This window comes from Falco punctatus (genome assembly GCF_963210335.1).
Source record: "Falco punctatus genome assembly, chromosome: 5".
NCBI lineage: Eukaryota > Metazoa > Chordata > Aves > Falconiformes > Falconidae > Falco > Falco punctatus.
This window is the reverse complement of record NC_137584.1, coordinates 59628493-59648660: the sequence shown is the minus strand read 5'-3', so window position 1 is coordinate 59648660 and position 20168 is coordinate 59628493. Positions and strand designations below refer to the sequence as shown.

General features: G+C 36.8%; 2 protein-coding genes across 13 annotated transcripts in view; one reads left to right on the top strand and one right to left on the bottom strand.

The window, feature by feature from the left end:
- TRDN (triadin) overlaps nt 1-20168 on the bottom strand; it is a 251596-nt gene that overhangs the window by 28056 nt on the left and 203372 nt on the right. For 8 of the 12 annotated variants that reach the window (XM_080389939.1, XM_080389943.1, XM_080389945.1 and 5 more), the window contains 8 exons: nt 15928-15972; nt 14251-14268; nt 12505-12552; nt 11629-11649; nt 7518-7544; nt 6424-6459; nt 6174-6218; nt 5212-5247 (listed from right to left, as the gene is read on the bottom strand). In XM_080389939.1, the coding sequence (XP_080246065.1) occupies nt 5212-5247; nt 6174-6218; nt 6424-6459; nt 7518-7544; nt 11629-11649; nt 12505-12552; nt 14251-14268; nt 15928-15972 (276 nt within the window). The other 4 variants (XM_080389941.1, XM_080389942.1, XM_080389936.1 and 1 more) reach the window with 4 other exon arrangements.
- The window catches only part of CLVS2 (clavesin 2), a 242221-nt gene that overhangs the window by 147557 nt on the left and 74496 nt on the right, over nt 1-20168 (top strand). The window lies entirely within an intron of this gene.

The following is a 20168-nucleotide window of genomic DNA, read 5'->3' as shown; positions in this document are numbered from 1 at the left end:
CTGTAATCGATAAGTTTTCCAGTGACATATAATCAGCTTCAGACCAGATGATAAAGCTTTCATTTTACCTAGCTATGTCAATGTGACTGATATTGCCTCCTTATATGGCTTTTCTATGTAGGAACAATCAGGAAGATTAATTCAAGATAACTTTAAGAATGGATTAATTAGGCCGTATAAAAATGTTGTGTGGGCACTCATTCAGAATTCAAGCAGTCTTGTGAAATTTTCATCAATTCAATTTCAAAATAGGTTAAACTAAATTAAATCAAGGTCACCTTAGTTCTCAGCAAGTGACCACTCAAGCATTTAGCACTATTTAACTGAGCTCTTTAGACATACACCTCTTGTTAATGCACAGTATTCCTCCATGTTTCTGCTCAGACAAGCCTACCAAGTTTTAGTCTCCAAATATTTCTTTAAAAGTCAATTTCAGAACAGTGGAATGACTAACACCAACAACCAAGTTGTTAAAAAGCCTGCATATGCACCCTTGGTCCTCACAATTCTACAAACATAAAGTGTTGAGACATTCATGTGTATCCACAGAATGGAGGCTGTTCTACATGGACTCTTGCAAGCAGCCTTAGTGTGCAGGTCATCCTGCTCTGGTGCTGAGTACCTGTACTGCAGAGTGATGAGCACCCTTGGAAAATCTTACTGAACGAAAATATCCTGCATAGACACAGGTCTTGTAAATGAGCGAGCACAGATCTTATACAAAAGATGCTGAAACTTCTGAGAATGCCGGTTCTTTCTGTTATTTTACAGCCAATGGCACACCTTCTTATGTCCAGAAAATACAACATTGATATTAGTGATTTATTGCTGAATTCTGGTGAGGAAAAAATGATGAAACTCTTAACATAAATTATTTCAAGGATGCTATTACTGTTTTCATTATTACTTGCAGAGACACAGCTGTTACAGTTAATGGTCCCTTACTTGATCTATCTTTCTATTTTGAGAAAGGACATCACATCTTTTCTCCTCAATATTTTTTTTCACCTTCTTTGATCTAGCTGCATTCAAATGGCCAGCTTCAGGAGTATGAGTTTACACAGCTGAAGTTCTGGCAGAAACTGCTGACAGGATAGCAGAACCACCATACATTTAAGATAAACAGACTGGGGGGAAAGGAGAGTAGAAAATACAGTATCTGCAGTTCATCACTCATCTATAGATGAGAGCTACCTGTCCTGCAGTGATGAAGTTCTTGCCTTGCCTTTTGAATATTCTGCATTATTTTTAAAGTAGTTCAATGCTTCTATTTTATAGAATAGTACTGATTGTGCTTAATGAAATTGACAAAACCTGCAACTTAGAATAATGGAAAATACCATATTTTTCTCCAAAGTCTTCAAACGCTTCAGAAGCAAGTTAAAAATAAAGTGGTCTAATTCTCTTTCAAAATTATATTCCATGGAAAAGATCTTACACGTTGCACTTTGGACAAGTTTATGTTCCCTTAACAATGAGAAAACATCTTAGAATCATACAATCTTAGAATCATAGAATGGTTTGGGCCGGAAGGGACCTTAAAGTTCATCTAGGTCCAACCCCCTGGCACGGATAGGGACACCTTCCACTAGACCAGGTTGCTCCAAGCCCCATCAAAGCTAGTTTTGAACACTTCCAGGGATGGGGCATCCACAGCTTCTCTGGGCAGCCTGTGCCTGTGCCTCACCACCCTCACAGGAAAGAATTTCTGCTTAATATCTAGTCTAAATCTACCCTCTTTTAGTTTTAAGCTGTTCCCCCTTGTTCTATCACTACATGCCCTTGTAAAAAGTCCCTCCAGCATCATTGGTGGTGTCTCAAATGGCTGTCATATCAAATGTCACATTAAACAGAACTTTCTTCATTTGCAGATTTGGAAATCATCTTTGCATTGGAAAATATATTACAGGAAGGCAGAAAGTGTGAAACAAAAAACGGTTTATACAGTAATAAACCAGTCACCACATGCTAATACAGACGTGATGATTTCATCCACTGGAGCTGCTGTTTTTCATGTGGTGATCACTACGTGCCATTGAATATCTTTTGCTGATAATATGATGAAATGATTCCTCTTTATGCTAGAAGATAGCTGAGAAACTGTATTACTCTCTATAGCTGCAGAAGCAGAAGAAAAATCGAGTTGAGAAATGCTTCCTCCTCCCTCCTCTCTCCCCTCCCCCACCAAAAAAAAGTGCTAGCATAGTATGTTCATATAAACAGTGTTCTCCACCTTGCTTAATGATAATTTTAGTTTTCCCAGAGGTACAACTTCTTTGATTGGACAGTAAGTATAGATGTTGTCATGTCCAAGAAAGTTTTAAACCTCTAATAATTTATGAGGGTAAATGAATGAGTTATGTAAGTCTATTTATGACATATCTATTTACATGGAAGTTAGAATTACTGGTTTGATTTTTCAACTTTGAGAATAATTCACACATTTCTCTAATTTAACAAAGAAATTTATATGGTATTAATATAAATCTCATTATTTCTCACTCTTCGTGCTCTTTCATCACAGCCTGTCTTTATTTCTGTCACATTTACACATCTGTGGGCTTAGATAACAGCATATTAAAACAATCAACCTCTTCAACTAGCTGTATGACAAATGCAACACATTGTTTCTCTAGCTTTCAGCCATGAGGACAGTTACAAGGTAATTACAATAAACATAATCAACTTTTGATTAATTTTGATTTTCACAGTCTTGTATAAGTAGACAGGTGTTCATACAAAGGGTATGGTAGATAGTCCTCACCACAGAACTGAATTTGTACACTCTTCAAATTTTACTCTTCAAAAAGAGTACAAAAACCTGCTTCTGTGTACTTGCAAATATATTTGTTGCAAGAAGAAAAAAAATGGAGTTCCAAGAATTCCCATTTGGTTTTTTTTTTTGCTGTGTGGGTAAATTTCAGTCTGGGTACAGGTGTCAGTTTTGACATTTAGGACAGGAGAAAGAAAGGAAAGGGATTCTGAGTAATTGCTAACAGCTCTACAGGGGAGTGAAATTTAGTGTCTACTGCATTTATCACCATTGTTTACAAAAGATATAGTACTGCTTAAAAATCTGTTTAAATGTGGAGCATTCTAACAAATTGAAGAGATATACAGCTTTTAAAATTGCTTATTTTTCTCTATCTGATTAATCTTTAATATCAGGGAAATGCTGAAGGACTGATAAAAATCTAAGAACACATGATTCTACACTTTTCAGCTTTTGAAAGCTGAAAGAAAATTTAGTATTTAAATTTTTAGATTAGCTTAGAATGTGCAAATCCTTTTATATTCCCATTTATCAGCAAAAAGTGTTAGTATTCAGTGCACTGGGGAAAACACACTGGCTTCATTGCAAACAGAACAAGCAAAAGCTATCAAGTTCCAATCAAGTGTACGTGACCTAGGATTTGGTTGCAATTTTTAAATTCTCAGTTTGGGCAAATACCAAAGAAAAAAATTCATAAAGAGAGACCTCTTTGATGTTCTTATGGAAGCCTTTCATCCATTTTCTGAAAAATAATGACTTTTCAGTGGACAAAGAATAAATTGAAAATACTTATGTAGTAAGTAAGTTATGTAGTAAGCCAGTTATGAAGAACTATATGCACAGAGCTGCTTATGGTTTGGGAAACATCCGTTGTGCAATGATAATGTACAATTAAATTAAATTAAAAATTACAATTAAATGTACAATTAAATTAAGCAATCATAACAGTTACTGTAAAGTGAAAGCCACAATAACACAGTTTTTGGATGATGTAAACTTTGCGGGAGTGTGGTGTGCAGGAGAAAGTCCAGTGGCAGACAAGTTTTAGTCCATTCCAGTTTTACACTGAATTTAGCATTTTGCTCCATAAGATAATTATTTTCTCTCCTGATAAAAACTTTGGTTTAACTTACTGGTTATTTATTATGATTAGCACTACTTGACCTATATGAATTCTATATAAATAAAATAGTAATATTTTTTTGTTAGCATAGATTCTGCCTTCTGCCTCTATCCGTTTACCACAGAATCATAAAGAGAAATTAAAGTGTGTATCTGACTTTATAACTACGTATTCCTGATTCAAAAAAAAAGATTAAAAAAATGCTAAGCCATCCATTTATGTAAATGTAGTTGCCCTTATATAACAAAGTTTTGTGAGCCATGTGTGCAAATATTTTCATACAAATATATGAGCTAACATTCGGATGCTTATCTTAGAAGTTCATTTGCATTTCTCTTCCTTGATATCAGATTGTTTTGTCCTTGTTTTATTCTTAGCTACTTTTTTTATATATTCTAATATTTAAGTTTATACATACGGACAAATAGGTATTTAAAAATAAATAGATACATATAACTGCACATACATTACACATTTTATATCATGTGTGTAAGACTCTAAAGCATTCTACTTATAGTAAGTGGTAAAAAAATCATATGCAATGAAATAGCCTGGATGGTTAGAGGTGAAATTCTTTCCTCAGTAGTTCAAGACAACAAAGTTACACTGGGAGGATCCATAGTAATACTTAGTTCATATTTTCTGTGCAAACCAGTTAAACCTCACAGGTGAGGTTAAGGACTTTGATTCTTGTCTGTCATGATTCAGTGCAGTTCCACTGAAGTCTCAGGGATTAATTTATACTAGTAAAGAATCTGGAATATATTTTTATTTTTACTGTAAAATAGGAAAAACATGGAGCTAACCAATAAGACAATGCAGGGAGATTTCTTCCTGAGATGCCCTACCCTTATTCATCTTCTTTTCAAGGAGGATTGGGCCAGGGGGCACACTGTGATGGGAGACAATATTTGTTAATGTGAGAGAAAATAAATTGAATGTGCTTCTCTTTATGAGGTTTTGTTATAGAATAGATTTTCTGTGAGGAGCATATGTTTTGTTTAAATAATGCACTTCCAAATTAATTACAGGACAATTGGTTCATCAAATAATTAGCTGAATATATGTTTAAAAGTTTAGGAAGTGGTAAAGCAATACCATTTAAGCAATCATTCTCCACAGGAACAACATTTATGGATTTAGTTTACCTGGCTTGCCTCACATCTCATCCTCTAGACTTGAATGAGAGATGTGAAAAGAGAGCAAGTGTGATCTTTGAAAAAAACAACAAACCCACAACCAAAACCCAAAAAACAAAAAGGAAAAACGTGGAAGGAAAAAGGAATTTCCTTTACAATAAAGTAATATCATGTACCTGATGTCAGATTGTGATGTTGTGGAACTTCTTTAACTGGTGGGACAAAAAGAAAAAAAAACATAGATGTTAAATTAACCTAGTTTCAGGCCAAAATATTGAAATAAATAAAACCCACGCTAATTTCTTGGAATGAACTCACAGACAGAAATCTCTATAAACCATTTTTTTTCTTTAAGCATGACTTTCTTAGTAAAATATTTAAACATAGAAATATTATGTCTGGTAATACCACTGAAGCAAATGGCTTCTAGATACTGGTTTAGCAAACTTGTACCAGTACACCTAACTGTTATTCTTTGAAGGTGCAGGACCTCAATATACAATGTTTATATGTTAGTCACTTTAACCAGTATAGAGAAGACATTTATGTCTTAGACCACTAAATAAATTAGTGTCACTTATTACTATTAATTATCTTTGGAGGTGTATCAGAAACCATTTCTCTGTCTGCATAATCAAGGCAGTGCGGCGTCCAACAGGTTAGGATATAGGTGACCATGAAGTCTATCTTATGTGTGAAAACCACTTCTTGTTATCGATGTAGTTATTCTACAATATGAAGCTGGTGGTCTGAAGCATCACACAGGCTATAGAGATGAGCTTTGCACTACCGCCCTAGGGAGCATAACCGTTAGATACGTGGGGATGCCTCATCCTGCTAGTCTATGGATTTAGTGCTGCAGGGCTCTGTAGACAGGCTAATGCTGTACCGGCCAGGAAGGGTCACACACTGGGCACCACCACAGCCAGATTTGATGTGCTGGTGTAATCCTTGATACTCATATGCAAAGGAGACATTGGGCATTAAATTACTGGGGATTTCTGTACAATTTCATCATTTTTGCTTACTTGCACGTATTTAGAAATACTAACAAAGCTTCTTTTTCCAATCCCATGGAAAAAACCCCTAATGTTTGCATTTTCATTGCTGTTTGCAGAGTTTTAAATCCCTTTATTACCTTTGGTTTTTTCATCTTTCAGGTGTTTTTTCTCAACTTGTTTTTCTAGGAAGGAAAAAGTACCACAGGTCAAGGTTTGTAAATCGACTGCTGAATAGATTATTACCTAGACTTTTCAAGTAAAATTCTTTGAAAATTAACACAGATCTTCTATGGGTTGTTTCAAAGAGCAATACATGCAGATTGTAATCTTATAGTATCTTAATTGTGATCTTCTACATATATATCCACACAGAGAATAAATTCCTACCTTCTTTTCCCTTAGCTGTCTTTGTTTTTTTCATGGCTAGAAAGATTTGCAAGGAAACAACATTAAGTGACAGGCATCAGAAACATGGAGCTCTTACAGTAAGTGCATTGCAAAAAGCTGATCTCCCTAGTAATTTTCCTGGAATAATAACTGTGGTAAATGTGTCTCGTGGCATGTATACAATGTATCTAATATTCCCACCATGGCTGCTACCCTTAGTGGCAGTAGCAGTTCTGGGCTTTCTGAACAGCCATTCTGAGTATTGCTGGTTGCAGAGTAGTTTGGAAACTCATGATACAGGGTTTAGGCACTAGAATTCTGTAATTCCTTAAGTACTGTCAGAATTACCTAATTCGGGTGGCCAAAATGCATCAGGAAGTACCTCTCTGCCTATTGCCTGCTTTCTATGTTCTTTCCCAGAGCAATCTCAATTGTCTGAAACAAACAAGAAAACCGCCCCAGGATATGGAGCTAGATGGACCTTTAGAACCAGCAGATGTGACCATTCTGAAGTTCTGCAGCAGTAGATTCTGGTTTATTTTGTGTAGTTTATTTTTCTCTAATTTTACATTCACTTAGAACATGTGCTTTTTTCCTTTAAGCATCCTTTTCCCCTGCCCGCAAATACAGAGGTTTGGTCTGTGACTCCATTCAACAAGGCAGATTGAAATTAAGTAAGGTGTATTGCTTCCGGCATCTGAGCCCATTTCAGTATTCCCTGTTGGTTACAGCAGAAAACTGGCAGGCTGCCTTCTATTTGTTCATTTGCACTTCAAATTATCCAACCAGTTGTGATAAAGCTTTGTTCGATGTCTTCTGGTGCATGTGGTACCTGATTAACACTAGCTTGTTCGGTGGTGATCACCTGTGTCTGGCTCAGCAAAACATGCTGCCAAAGATGAACGGTGGAAATAACATCATCAGCTGTTCAGAACTGTCTTTGGTAGAGAACTGTGTCGCTACAAAGCTGTCAGTTTGCCAATGCTAGTTTACATTAACATTGTTCATTGTTGATGAACAATATGTATTAATCAACACTGGTATGTTTTCATTAATTCTTTCCATAAGACATATTAGAGAGATGTAATACTTACCTGCTGTTGGGATTTCACCTGTTGGCTCTCCAGGAAAATGATAAATGAAGAGGAAGGGGGGGGGGGGGGGGGGGGGGTGTAGGAAAAGAGCATGAGGTTCAGTACCATGTTTTTTCAAGGCAAGTAACCATTTAAATAGATTTCTTTCATCTGCAACTTCACTGCAGGATATTAAATTGCAAAGAAATATGCCTTAACAATGGGTGCGTACATGGAATTTCACACTGGAAGGTGAAAGTCTCACTCTTTGAAGTGCTATAATCCAGCATGCAATGTTTCTTGCAAATGCAAACACTGTGCCAATCAAAGCTTTCCAGCAAGCAAATATTTAAATAGAGTTATTTTTAAATGTGCATTCAAGGTTATAGCTGACTATGCTATTTTGAAAAAAATGTATTCAGTTTAATTTCTGCCTCTCTTTCCTTATCATCCACACATCCCAACCAAAGACTGACACTGACCTTGAGTAGCAGGCATTCACCCCTGTATACCTGTTTCTTGTGCATTATCAGTTTGCCTTGCCTTTAAAGAGTAAAAGCTCTTGAGAGCTGGAAAAAAAATTGACTACATCTTTGCACAGCACCTAAACCAAAAGAAGCATATATTCCTGTGCTATAATAGTACCTGTAATAGTTAATGAAAATTCATCAATTCAATGGGATAGAAATTCCCTGGTGTAAACCATCACGACTCTTTTCAAATCAAAGGAATGAATTAAATTTTGTTTTGGAATCCAAGAGTTTTTCACCCATTGCTACTGCATTAGTCCCAGTTTTATTTCAGAACACAATTTTAAGTAAACAGAATAACCTCACTAGCCAAGCAAAGCCTTTATTCCTTGAACCCAGAAGGGGATAAAAAAAGGAATAAGCTCACAAAACATTTCAGGGACTCCTTTGATTGAATTATCTCTGTATTTTCCTCACGCTGAGTTTTGGCTTCAGATGAACATGAGGGCCTACAGCTCACACCAAGGTGAAAATGTTTCAGTCTATGCTTTTTCAACAGGAAGACCGAGCAATTAAGCATGATTTTCACTAACACATCCCAGTAAACTTTCATCCAGGTCTTTGTTTATAGGGAGACTCACAAAAGTTAGGGCTCAATACTTAGGCATCACAGGCATTCAGCAAAGACCAGTTTTGCTGCTATTAAATGATGACATGTTCAAGCCATTTAATATTTGCATTTCTGCTTGACATCATGCTCATAGCTGCTGAAAGCTGGTGCATTACTGCATCCTGACCCATTGATTAATACCTTTTCTCATTTTCAAAAGGAAAAAAAAAAGAAAAAAGAGATTTGTCTGAGACACTGCCTCTAGGAATGGGGTTCAGGGTCATGTTCTCACTCCTTAACTGAGGGGTTGTCTGACTAAGGGTTCTGGACTGGTCCAGTTATATGCATATATCCTAATTTAGGATTAATGATTGCACCTTAGACAAGAAGATGCTGAAAGACTGTTAACCTGAAGGGTAGTTAGTTTGACCCTCTGGTATGTAATATAAAGGCCTTTTTCCCCTCTCAATGCATCAACAAACTTTCACTTACTCTGAGGGTTTGGGCAACATTTTACCCTTATCATGCAACTTTCATTATAGAACTAGATGGGAATAGAGTTTGGCCAATGCTTTTCTTAAAGTATCAGCCTACATGTTCTTCCTCTTGATTGCAAAATGTGGTTTGGTATTACTTCTTGTATGAGGAACACCTGCCACCACTTTGGTCCGCTGTTCAAAGTAACCTCTCACAATCTGAGAGTCTTTAGTCAGTATGCAGGGAGTAAATTCCGAGTTTCATTACACGTCCAAATTTGAAACAGCATCAATTGCTGTCACAGACCCTCTAGCATGTTGAAACAGAAATAGTGAAAAATGGGACAGTTTACTAATTGCTTTTATAACTGGGTGAGCAGTTATGTGATGTTTAGAAGCCTGCTATGTTAAACCACGACAGCAGGTTACTATAAAAGTGTATTTGTTGTTAATTTCAGAACTTTTCAAACTCAGCCTTGTATTTCTGTTATAACCTGTCATTCACTTCATGACACAACCTCTTTACTGGTTTAAACCCTGTTTACTTTTACAGTAAGACTGCACAGGGTACAATGTATGAAGAAATTTGGCCTAGGATAAATGTACGGATTTATTTTACATTTCTGCTAGACCTGAACTCCAAAATCAGTGAATGTTTTGTGTCCATGGCTACATCTCATACCGAATTACATGATATCTATGTTCATATTTTAGCAAGTATACTGAACACCTGGCTGAGAATTACATGAAGCAAAGCTATGTAGAGCTCTAGAAATAAAGCAAGCAGTGATCCAACTAAGTATTCTTCTTTGAGTGGAAAAAGTAATTTAAAATAGATAGCTCTGGCGTTTGAAATCATGAACTAGATCTATTCAAGGATGGTTAGGTCAAAATAAGCAGAGTAAACAGAATTACTTTTGTATATGATCATAGGTCTGCTTACTATTTTAACCTTTTATTTTTCTTTCTTTTCTTTTTCTAAAGGCATTGTTAACCTTTGTAATCATTTCAAGCAGCGGGATATAAGCTCAAGAATGTGGTACAAACATCTGTCTGCAAAGGTCAAAGGAAGGCTCTTCTTTATATTAACAATATGCCAGGGTAATATTGTTTTTGACAAAAAAAGCATTACAGGCAGTGATTTGGGGTTAAAATGATCCTTATTGCAGAAAGCATGAGGAATTAGTTACTTAAATCTTTGATAGTTCTCTAATAGTAGACAGTGCCATCAGTGGGTCTCTCAGATAAAGCAGTGCAGAACACATAAAATGTCAGTGAACAGATCCAGTGAATACAAGACCGAACAAATCTGAATAATGGAATCAAACAGAGGGACATTTACTTAAAATACTGGCAAAAATGGAAACAGACCCACCAAGAGCTTCAGAGGCAGTAATAGTTTTGCAATGATAACTTGAAAACTGAACACAGCAATTCAGCATTGCAGGAGATCCTTCAGTCTCAGCACATTTCAGATGCTTTGTGTTCCCCTTTTCCCTTTGGAGCTGGGGTTCAGAATAGCACTGTGTCCTCTGGCAGGTGTTTAAGAGCAGGTATTCATCTTGTCTAACTTCAAGCACCTAACATAAGAGACTAATTTAGAAAGCTTAATGGATCAGTTTGCCTTGCCTGTTGTCTGTTTCTGACCTGGAGCAGGAAGAGGTCTATGTCTCATGGGGCTTAGCCTTGGTTTTGGATACTCTTTGTAAATTACTTTGCATCAGAGTAACACACGGTTTAGTCTTGATGTGCCAGGTACAGTACAAAAAAGAAAACAGAGATCCTGTGCTAGGGAGGCTACAACGAATTTATCTGTGAAGGTCCATACTTCAACATTTTCACAATTCGAAGCAGGCAGTGTAAACACTGCCCTTCTGGTTGTTGTCTGAATGTGATTTGCAGTGTGTAATGTGTAATGACTCGCCACAATGAAGAAATCCCAGTCTCTGTTACTGACAGAAGTCTTACTGTCCTTAACAAGGACATTATCCAATGACTTCAGTGGAATTCTTTGTTATGCAAGAAATTCCCTTTGAATCCTCCTTAAAACTCATCTAAACTGGAAATATTCCTTTCTCTTCTTTAATTTAATTTAGTTTTGTATTAAAGTAGGAAAAAAAAAGTGTATTGAAACAAAATCAAGCACATGGTTAGTGAATTAATGAAATAAGTAATTTCCAAATGGTAGAAGAAGTAATGAAAATGTTGTCTAATTCAGTTATGCTACATGCTATTTTGTTATTTTTAATAAATAATATTTTTGCATAAAGATAAATCATGTGTCTACACTCATCTAAAATCACTAGAGCATCAATTATGCTACTAACATAATTTACTTTTATAAAAAGTAAAAAATGCAAAGAGTTTGAATGCTGCAGCTTCACAATATTAAATTATAAATGTACTTAGTTTTGGTGTGTTCAGCTGTTACTAAGCAGACGGAGTACAAAAGTCCCTTTAGTATAAGCAAGAAAATAGCATTATCTAACAAGACAAAATTGCACAAATGCAAACTGAGACAACATGCATCTGAAAAGAAGGTTTATATTCCATAGGAAACAAGACATGACATGTACTTGCAGTGTTTTTCAGTTTGACTGGGAGGTAAAAAGAGGAAAGAAAAATGGTCAGAACAGTGAGGTGCAGCTTAAATACTGTTATGGTGGAGAATGGCTTTATTTGTTCTATGTATTTACTGCATATCAAAACATATTTTTTACTAATATCAGATAAATAATAACAATCTAATGATGGATAATAATAGTAGGGCTGTTCTCATCCACACATGATTCCTGTGCTAGAGTTAAGGATGTATACCTATCAATAAGAATTTTAATTCTTCACTTATTTCCTTTCAAGGAGAAGCATGGAGGAGGCATTTTTCAAACCCATGATGATTGCTTCACAGGAAAACTGCACAGTGCTGCTTCCTATACCTGCAGTAATTTTGCTCTATCTTGTACAAGTGAGGCTGCATAGGAGCTATGATATGCAGAGACATTTATCATAGATGATGGATAGTGCCAGTGTCATGATCTGAATAGTATTTGTATAATACCTCTTACGGATAAAATTAAACTATTGATGGTCTTGAGAAGTTGACTCATACAGGAAGACTCTGAAGTTCAGATGGTAGATACCCACAAATAATTAGCAAAACGAAGCCAGTTAAAGCAAGCAGTTTCAGAAAATGGTTCACATTCTTTGCTGGCATATCTTCTTTGACATTGGTGGAATTACAGAAGCAGAAATTTGACCTTTGATATACATATAATCTTAAAATGACATCTGGCATTGCAAATACATACCGTGCTACCTTAGCTATGGTGTGACACACCAAGGCCATTCTATACTGTAAAATAGATCACAGGGCCATGATTTTGACATATTTTGCAATTTTTTTAAATGACAGTTCCAAAAGTAATGAATGTATAAAATGCAGGAGTGCTTACCTGGTTTTGTAGGTGGAACATTTTTTTCATGTCTGACTGCTTCATGCTCTAGATAAAAGAAACAGCATAATAAAATTGCTGTAATGCTCTAAGTTACATTGTTTATGTCCTTTGTTTTTTTTTCCTTTTTTTTTAAACTAAGGATTGCATGTTTATTTTTCAGGAATAAACATTGATTTTATTTCCCTTCATGCTGTTATTTTGGAAAAAAGACACAGGACTAGTTATTAACAGATTATCCCCTGAGGGATCTGCCACCAAATAGCCAAATTCAGTAGTACTGCACATAGCTCCACACATATAGCTACTATTAATGTTACTAAGAGTTATGCATGTACCTTGAGGAAGGAGTCAGTTAATAGGGGCTCCCTTCAATTTCTGAAATGTAATTTGTACCTAGACTCTATTCTTGCTATTTGAAAGGAGAGTACAGAGCAAACTCAATAACCATTCACTCGACTTTTATGTTGCTGATTCAGATATACATGAGCTGAATTCCCAAACATCCTATTCCATATGAATAAATTATATTTAACTGTGGAAAGTGAGAGAGAACTAGCACTGCTTGGTAGGCGATGTATCTTCCCCCCACCCTGGCTGTTCTATTTCATAATTATTACTGGGAAAAAAAGGAGAATTTATGTTAGCTTACTGGAAATGGAAAGGCTGAAGAAGCTTTGTTTTAAAAACAAGATCTAGCACTACATAATTTACACAAAAGTCACACCTACTTAAAAGTAATTGAAGGAAACCCACTCCACAGATTTCATAGCACAGTAGCAGCTATGCCAAATGGATGCAAATAGGGGCCACAATATATTTTAGAGCTGAGGAATCAATGGACAACTATGTTGGCCTTGTTTTTAGGTGGTTTCCAACACTTAAAAACCTGCATCAGTTGCTTTTTGAGCAACAAGGACACAAAGGTGGGCTGTAAAGTGGAAAATGCTGAAAATGAGAGTAGACCCTGAAAAAAGGGCAATGTGCCTCAGCCCTTCTGCTACTGAGATGAATAACTGAACTCCTAGAAACTGTGATCTCAGTTGAGATACATGCCTGGCAATGCCAAGATGAAGACATTATAGGGAATTTCAAATAGGAAACAGTTTCATGAGGGTATGAATTAAAACTTATGTCCGTGAAGAATGATATTTTTCTCGTATCTAGGCTTTTTTCAAGCTTGGCAATATTTGGGGACTTAATTGAATTCTTATTTTTTTTACTTTTGTGGTTTATCTTGCATGCTGAAGGTAGAAAAGATACAGAAAATTAACAAACAGTCTGCATGGAAAGTTAATGTATGGACTCTATTCAGTTGTTTTTGACTGAGATAAAATCTAGACGTAGTTGTACTAAAATACATGGATAAGAAGAAAACGTGATGATGTCTTTTTCTCTTTTTAATTCAGCAGGACTATTTATCCACCCCAACTAATTGTTAACAGTGGTTTCTAAGAAGCTTGTCACTCCTGTATTAATTTTTTGTTTTAAGATTTGTGATATGAGAAACATAGAATGAACTGACTTCTGGACTGAAGCAATTGGTTATGCCACATGGACTTTTAAATAGCAATGACAAGACAATGTGTTACATGAAAGTAAAGGAAGGCATGGTGATAAAGACACTATAATTTTAAGCAAAACTAGAAATTGCTAAGGGAGAGTTTCCATATGTTAAAGTCAAAAAAGTCACACATATCCAGCTATTTTACAGGTTTTTTTCTGATCAAGGTAGGTACCACGTACTTGCTGGCTTTGCCTGGACTACAGAAGACAAAAGAAGGTAAATTGTAATATTTAGATATAAAGAGAAAAGACATTCTACTTTTTTCCCTTTTGACATTCAAATATTTTTATGGCAGTCAATTGTCACTTGTTCTTAGCTTCCCCCACTGAATGCAGCACAGCATTCAGGTTCCTAAAATGAAGGTTGGTTCTAACATTTTTCTAACTGCATTTTCAGTTTTATTCCAATAGGAAAAAGACTTGGCAAGGGCATGACTCTAACAAATCCTTCAAAAAGTAGTCGTCATGATACTTCTGGCAGTTTTGTTTCCAACCAGTGCTAAACCACAGTTTGAGCCTTCCGATTTTGCTCAGAAACTTAAAATGAAACATAACTGACCCTAAAAACAAAACTGTGAATTTTGGTATGAAAATCCTGTAAACTGAAAGATATAATTTCTTCCTTCTCCAGACTTGTGTTTGCATATCAGTAAGTCATTAAACATTCAGGTTAGAAATATATTGAAGTATTTTGCAGTAATTTCTCCAATTGTATTAACAGATACATAATTTATATGATTTTGAACAAGCTAAAGCAGTTTATGATCCAATAAAAACTATTAAAACAGTGTTTTTATTGGATAGAGTACTGTAAAACATCACTTCATAGTAAAATGTTAGATTATCGTGAAAATTCTTATAGAAAGCAATATAAACCCAGAAGTTATATGAATGTTCACACTTAGAGACAGAACCATACTATTCTCTATAACATCTATTCTACTACTTCAGAGAAGGTATGTATAAAATAAGAATAGAAATGAGGTAGCAACCAGCACCATTCAGCTTAAAACAGAACAGCATTTTATTTTGTTGAAAATATTAATCATTACCATCATTACCATCATCATCAAATCAAATGAAAATCCGTAGTTGACATGATTGTCCAAGATTTGGCAATCTTTTATTTTATGTTTGGATCAAGGCTAGCCCTGGTAGAAATCAAGAGGTTGATACCTAGAAAAATCCTTCAAAACAGCTTTGTGTTGACTATCAGTGATGGTGAGAATGTTTTAATTCTTTGGGTGACCCTTCAGGGCTTCTATAGCAGTCAATTTTACTTGAGTTTTTCCTGTCAGCATTATTGCTACAAAACTACAAGATCGAAATCATAGAAAAGACCCAAAGACTTAGAGATTAGTTCCAAAAATATTTTCCCCAAAAGAAAGCCAGTTTAAAACCAGTCCAAGTTCCTAATCCAACTGATGATTCATCCTCCTGCATCACTCCTTACTTGGACACTGGTCTCTTTGCTGTAAATTCAGTCACTTGAAATATTTGAGGTTGAAAAAAACAAACAGCAAATGCCTACAAGGATACATACAAGGGATAATTTGAGAGATTTGATTTACAGCTACACCTCATTTCATTAGTCCAGCTCTGACAGAAAGGCTGCAACAAGCAGCTGAAGAGCTGCAATGTGTTGACCTGTCTTTGTCACTGGAAAGACTGTTCTTAGAATGGTGTCTGCAATTGTCACTCTGCTGGATTTGCTCTAAGAAAGTGTTACCAGTCACATAATTTTAAAAAAAAATTTTGCGATGTGAATGTACCACATTAGATGAGTACTGGATAATGTTTAAAAACCCCTCTTCCCCCCCTCCATCCCCAAAATCAGGAGAGAATGACTGGTCCTACCTGACTTCTCAGTGGGAGCTGTCTTTTGTTGTTTAATTTTCTCCTCTGTATTGTGAAAGCAGCATTAAAATTAAAAATTCACCCTGTGTTAGCATAGGTACATATAACTAGAAAAATATTTCCACACATGATATTGTACATATGGTTCATGATGACAGAATAAATGCACATCTTTAGCATCACTATCCCATTACACCAGTGTAAAACAGCACACATGCATTATGACTTGTGACTGCATGGTAAGATCATACTGCATGGAAAAAATCAATTACTAGGCCTAACATATCAGCCACTGGAAAACAGACGGGTAGCTGGTGGTGTCTTTCAGGCAGGCACTCAGGTGGAAAATATATTCTAATAATACAACTATTTTAAATTTGTGAACATCACCTTCCTAAATGTCTAATTCAAAGGTTTGGTATCACACAACGCTGAGAACATCTGCTTAGATACTGCCTAACCACAAATATGAATGGATGTATCCACACGTGTCTACACGCTGAAGATGAGAAAGGTACAAAAACCCCCAAGCACATGCTAACTTGCAGAGGTATATCCACATGAGACAGTTCCAGTCTGAATGCCCATTCATACCACCTGCTACTGGACAAGCTTACTTACACCCACCTGCGTATCTGCCATAAAATCTTAGAGCTGCCCTAGGTTTCTGCTAGTCTCATGAGAAAAGCTGTCCAAGTTCACATGCTCTTGAGCTGCCTGTGGCTTTGCTCAGCACAGTTCTCAGGTGACATGGACCCATTTCAACATCAGCCACCAGACCTGAGCTGCCTGCCCCTCCTCCAAGTAAGCTGCTGGTTGAAACTTCAGGCAGAGGCACAGGCAGGACTGCACGTACTGATCAGGTGGTGTTTGACTTAACTGCCCAATGGCCCTGTCAGGTGGGAATTGGGATGTTTCTTTTCAGATCTTTACTTTGCCCAATTTGGTTGACTTGACCTTTGCCCTTCCCGATCCTTTCATACCTCTACTCCAATTTTCACTCTTTTCCCACACCTGAATTCAAATCTCTGTCCTAATCCTTGCCTTTCAACATTCACATACACCACTACTTTTTTTTGACAATATGTTTAAGGCACGTTCAGAATGTATTTCTCCTTCTTTTTGCTGACAGACACAGTTGGCAGCCGTGTGCCTCTGGCCCCTTACTTTTCCCCCATGACCACTGTGAGGCATAAGATTGAAGCTGAGAATGGCTGGGTGGAGGTCAGGTCTGGCAGGGATGTCTTGTCCCCTGAAGCCATTCAGCTCGTCTGAGTACTAGTTATCTAGAAACCCTCCTGGCTGGTCTGTGCGTGCTCAAAGCTGCTTGGTTCCTGAATATCAGCAATGATTCCAGCCTGACTGTCAAACTTGTTCTTAAACGAGATGGTGGAGTGGAGGGAGTTACTGGGAAGGGGATGGGTGGCTAGAGCCACCTGTGAATTATCAGATCCCTTGTTTACCCACCACTATGCCTATGTACCCTCAGTCAGCCTCAGGAACTGCAGCTCTTTTGTGAGGACTATTTCTCTGGAACCCAAATGTTCAAGTTTGAATGCTCAATCCTGATCTGCACTCTGACTAAATGCGTAGACAACACAGTATTTAGAAGAGCAGACTATTGAGTGGTCTCAACCTACTTGACATTTCCTTTGAATTTAGCATGTTAATTGCCAGAGGATTTTTTTTTCTGAGGGCAGAGAGAAGGTTTATCTTCTCTGTACTGATTTCTTTTTAACTTGGCTCTCAGAGATTCCCAGAGGTGTACACTTGCCAAAGAGGCCTAAAAAGACATATATCAGTATGTCAATAGATGGAAAGACAGCCTCATTGCTGCACAGTCCATATTCCTCATCCATAACACAGCAGCATCCAGCAAAGCTACAGTGCAAGTATGGTCATGAAATGTACAGCAGTTGTGGTTTGGGTTTTGTCTAGCTTTTTTGGGTTTGTTTCTAAAAGAAAATCAGTACTGGTGGGAGAAAATACAGGGAAGGGTAAAGCTCCATGGTTACTGATCTTTCCTATTCTTTGGAAATAAAACATAGCCCTGCATTGCTATGCTTTTCAGTTGTCATCTGGTAGGTGGTGATTTAATTTCTCTTCACTTGTATTACGTTTAGGGCTTCCCCCCCCCCCCCCCCCCCCCCCCCCCTTACTCAGCTATTGTTATTGTCAGCCTCTTATGAAAGCAGTGTATTAAAAAGATCTCATCTCCATTTCATGGCTGTCTGTGAAGTTAGAAATGTTTTCAGCAGTTTGAAGATGCAACTTGTTGAGATAAAGTATCCTCTTTCTGCTGTTAGGTAAACTTTAGCATATAACAATGAATGTCACTAATTTAGATTGGGATATTAAGTTTTCCATGTACCGATACACACACACCCCCACACCCACCCCCAGCATGCTGGCTTTAAACATAGCACCTATACCATCAAATGTCAAGCAAAGTTTGAAAGGTTTGGAGCTTCTCTTTCTTTGGATATTATCCCTGCTCTTTTGAACACTAAGATATCCTTGCTTTTTCTAATTCTGTTGAGATTTTAGAGCAATATTTGCTCTGTAACTCTAGGAGTTGATTAAATAAGTCTGTGAGTGGGTGGCATGTCTGATCCATCTAAAGTATGGGAGAGATTAGTTATCAAAATGAATTTGCTCTTGAAAACAGAGTGTCTTGGACAGGCCTGTGGATTTACATTCATCTGGGAATAAATACAGTAATTCTGCGCTATTCATTCACCTACCTATTCTGCAACTTAAGCACAGAGCAAGTACTGATCTGCTGATTCCAATGGAGAACACCCTGATGCATTTACTGGCAGATCTCCAGGGGGTGACTGTATGGCTTTTTCCTATTATTTTCTAGCCATTGGTTGTTAGAAGAAGGAAAACTGAAGGGGTAGATTATAAAAATTTAAGGACAACACTCTCTACAAGGGAACATGCTTTAAGACATCAAGAAGCTTCACAAAATCATTTCTGTTCCCCAGATTCAGTATAAAGAAAAGCAATGATAAAAATATCTGATGAAGATAATACATAGTATTTTGGCAAGAAGAGAAGTAACATTTCCAATTTTCATGCATTTTTTGTTGACTATATCATGAGTAGTCAGGAAAAAAAATAAATTTTAATATCCTTATAAAGCTATAAAAAGTCCAAAATACTTCTTTGTGAATATTTCAGAAAAATTCAGATTTTGTTCTGATTTTGAATAAGCCCACAACTGAAAGTTCTGAAATCTTTCATTGCAGAGAATTTCTTTCCTCTGCAGAGCTCTAGTTTTGCAGCACTACAAGCATTAATATTCATTTTTTTCCTGATGTATCTAATTTAAATGGAAAAATATAAAGCTCTAAACATTTCTTTATGTATTGCAGGCATTTTCAGAAGAATACTTCAGGGATGAATTCTCTTACTTTACTTGCTTTCACACACATACAAAACCGACTCTCTAATTTAAACATTTCCCTACAGAATAAATATATGTTCTGAAATTCTCTAGTTTCTCAGTCACATGATACTTCTAAGTCTGATGACAAGAGGCATAGGAATAATAGTTTGAAGTTGTCTGAATGAACGTGAAAAGGGAGGCCACTGCTCTGTACAGTCTGAGGCTTTTATAGTTTAGTCTGCTAACTCAAGAGCACTCATTGGCACATGGCAGACAGAAGTTGGGGAAAAAATACTAGTGATTGCAAGTTAGTACTTCCGGTCATCAACAGAAACTCAAAACAGCCACTACTCTCCAAAGGAACCATTAATCACTGCGAATAGATTTTTTATTCTAAAGGAAATTTAGCCCAACTTTTTTTTTTTTTTCTTCCCTTCAAGAATTTAAATTCCAAGGGCTTTAGTCTGGAATATACTGGAGTATAGTAGAGTAAGCTCCTAATCAGTCCAATGTACTGGTTTGTGACATGATGCTCTGATGTTTGCAAATGCCTCATCAAGGAAATTTATTTTTATGCTGCTATCTGGATGAAATCAGGCTGATTGTGCAGCACGACTGATTTCATTTTGCAGGAAAGGTGAGTGGTTGTGCCACCTGCCCAGGCAACCCACTGTTTGGCTACCACTGACCCCTCCCAGGATACACAGAGCTGGTTAAGGTGGCTTCTTTCCTAGGACATTCATGGCTTGGCTGAGCCCACCTACATCCATCTGCTGGCTGAAGCACTCTGCTAGCTGTTAATACACAAAAAGTGATCAGCAAAGTAAAAATAAACACCCGCCCCCCC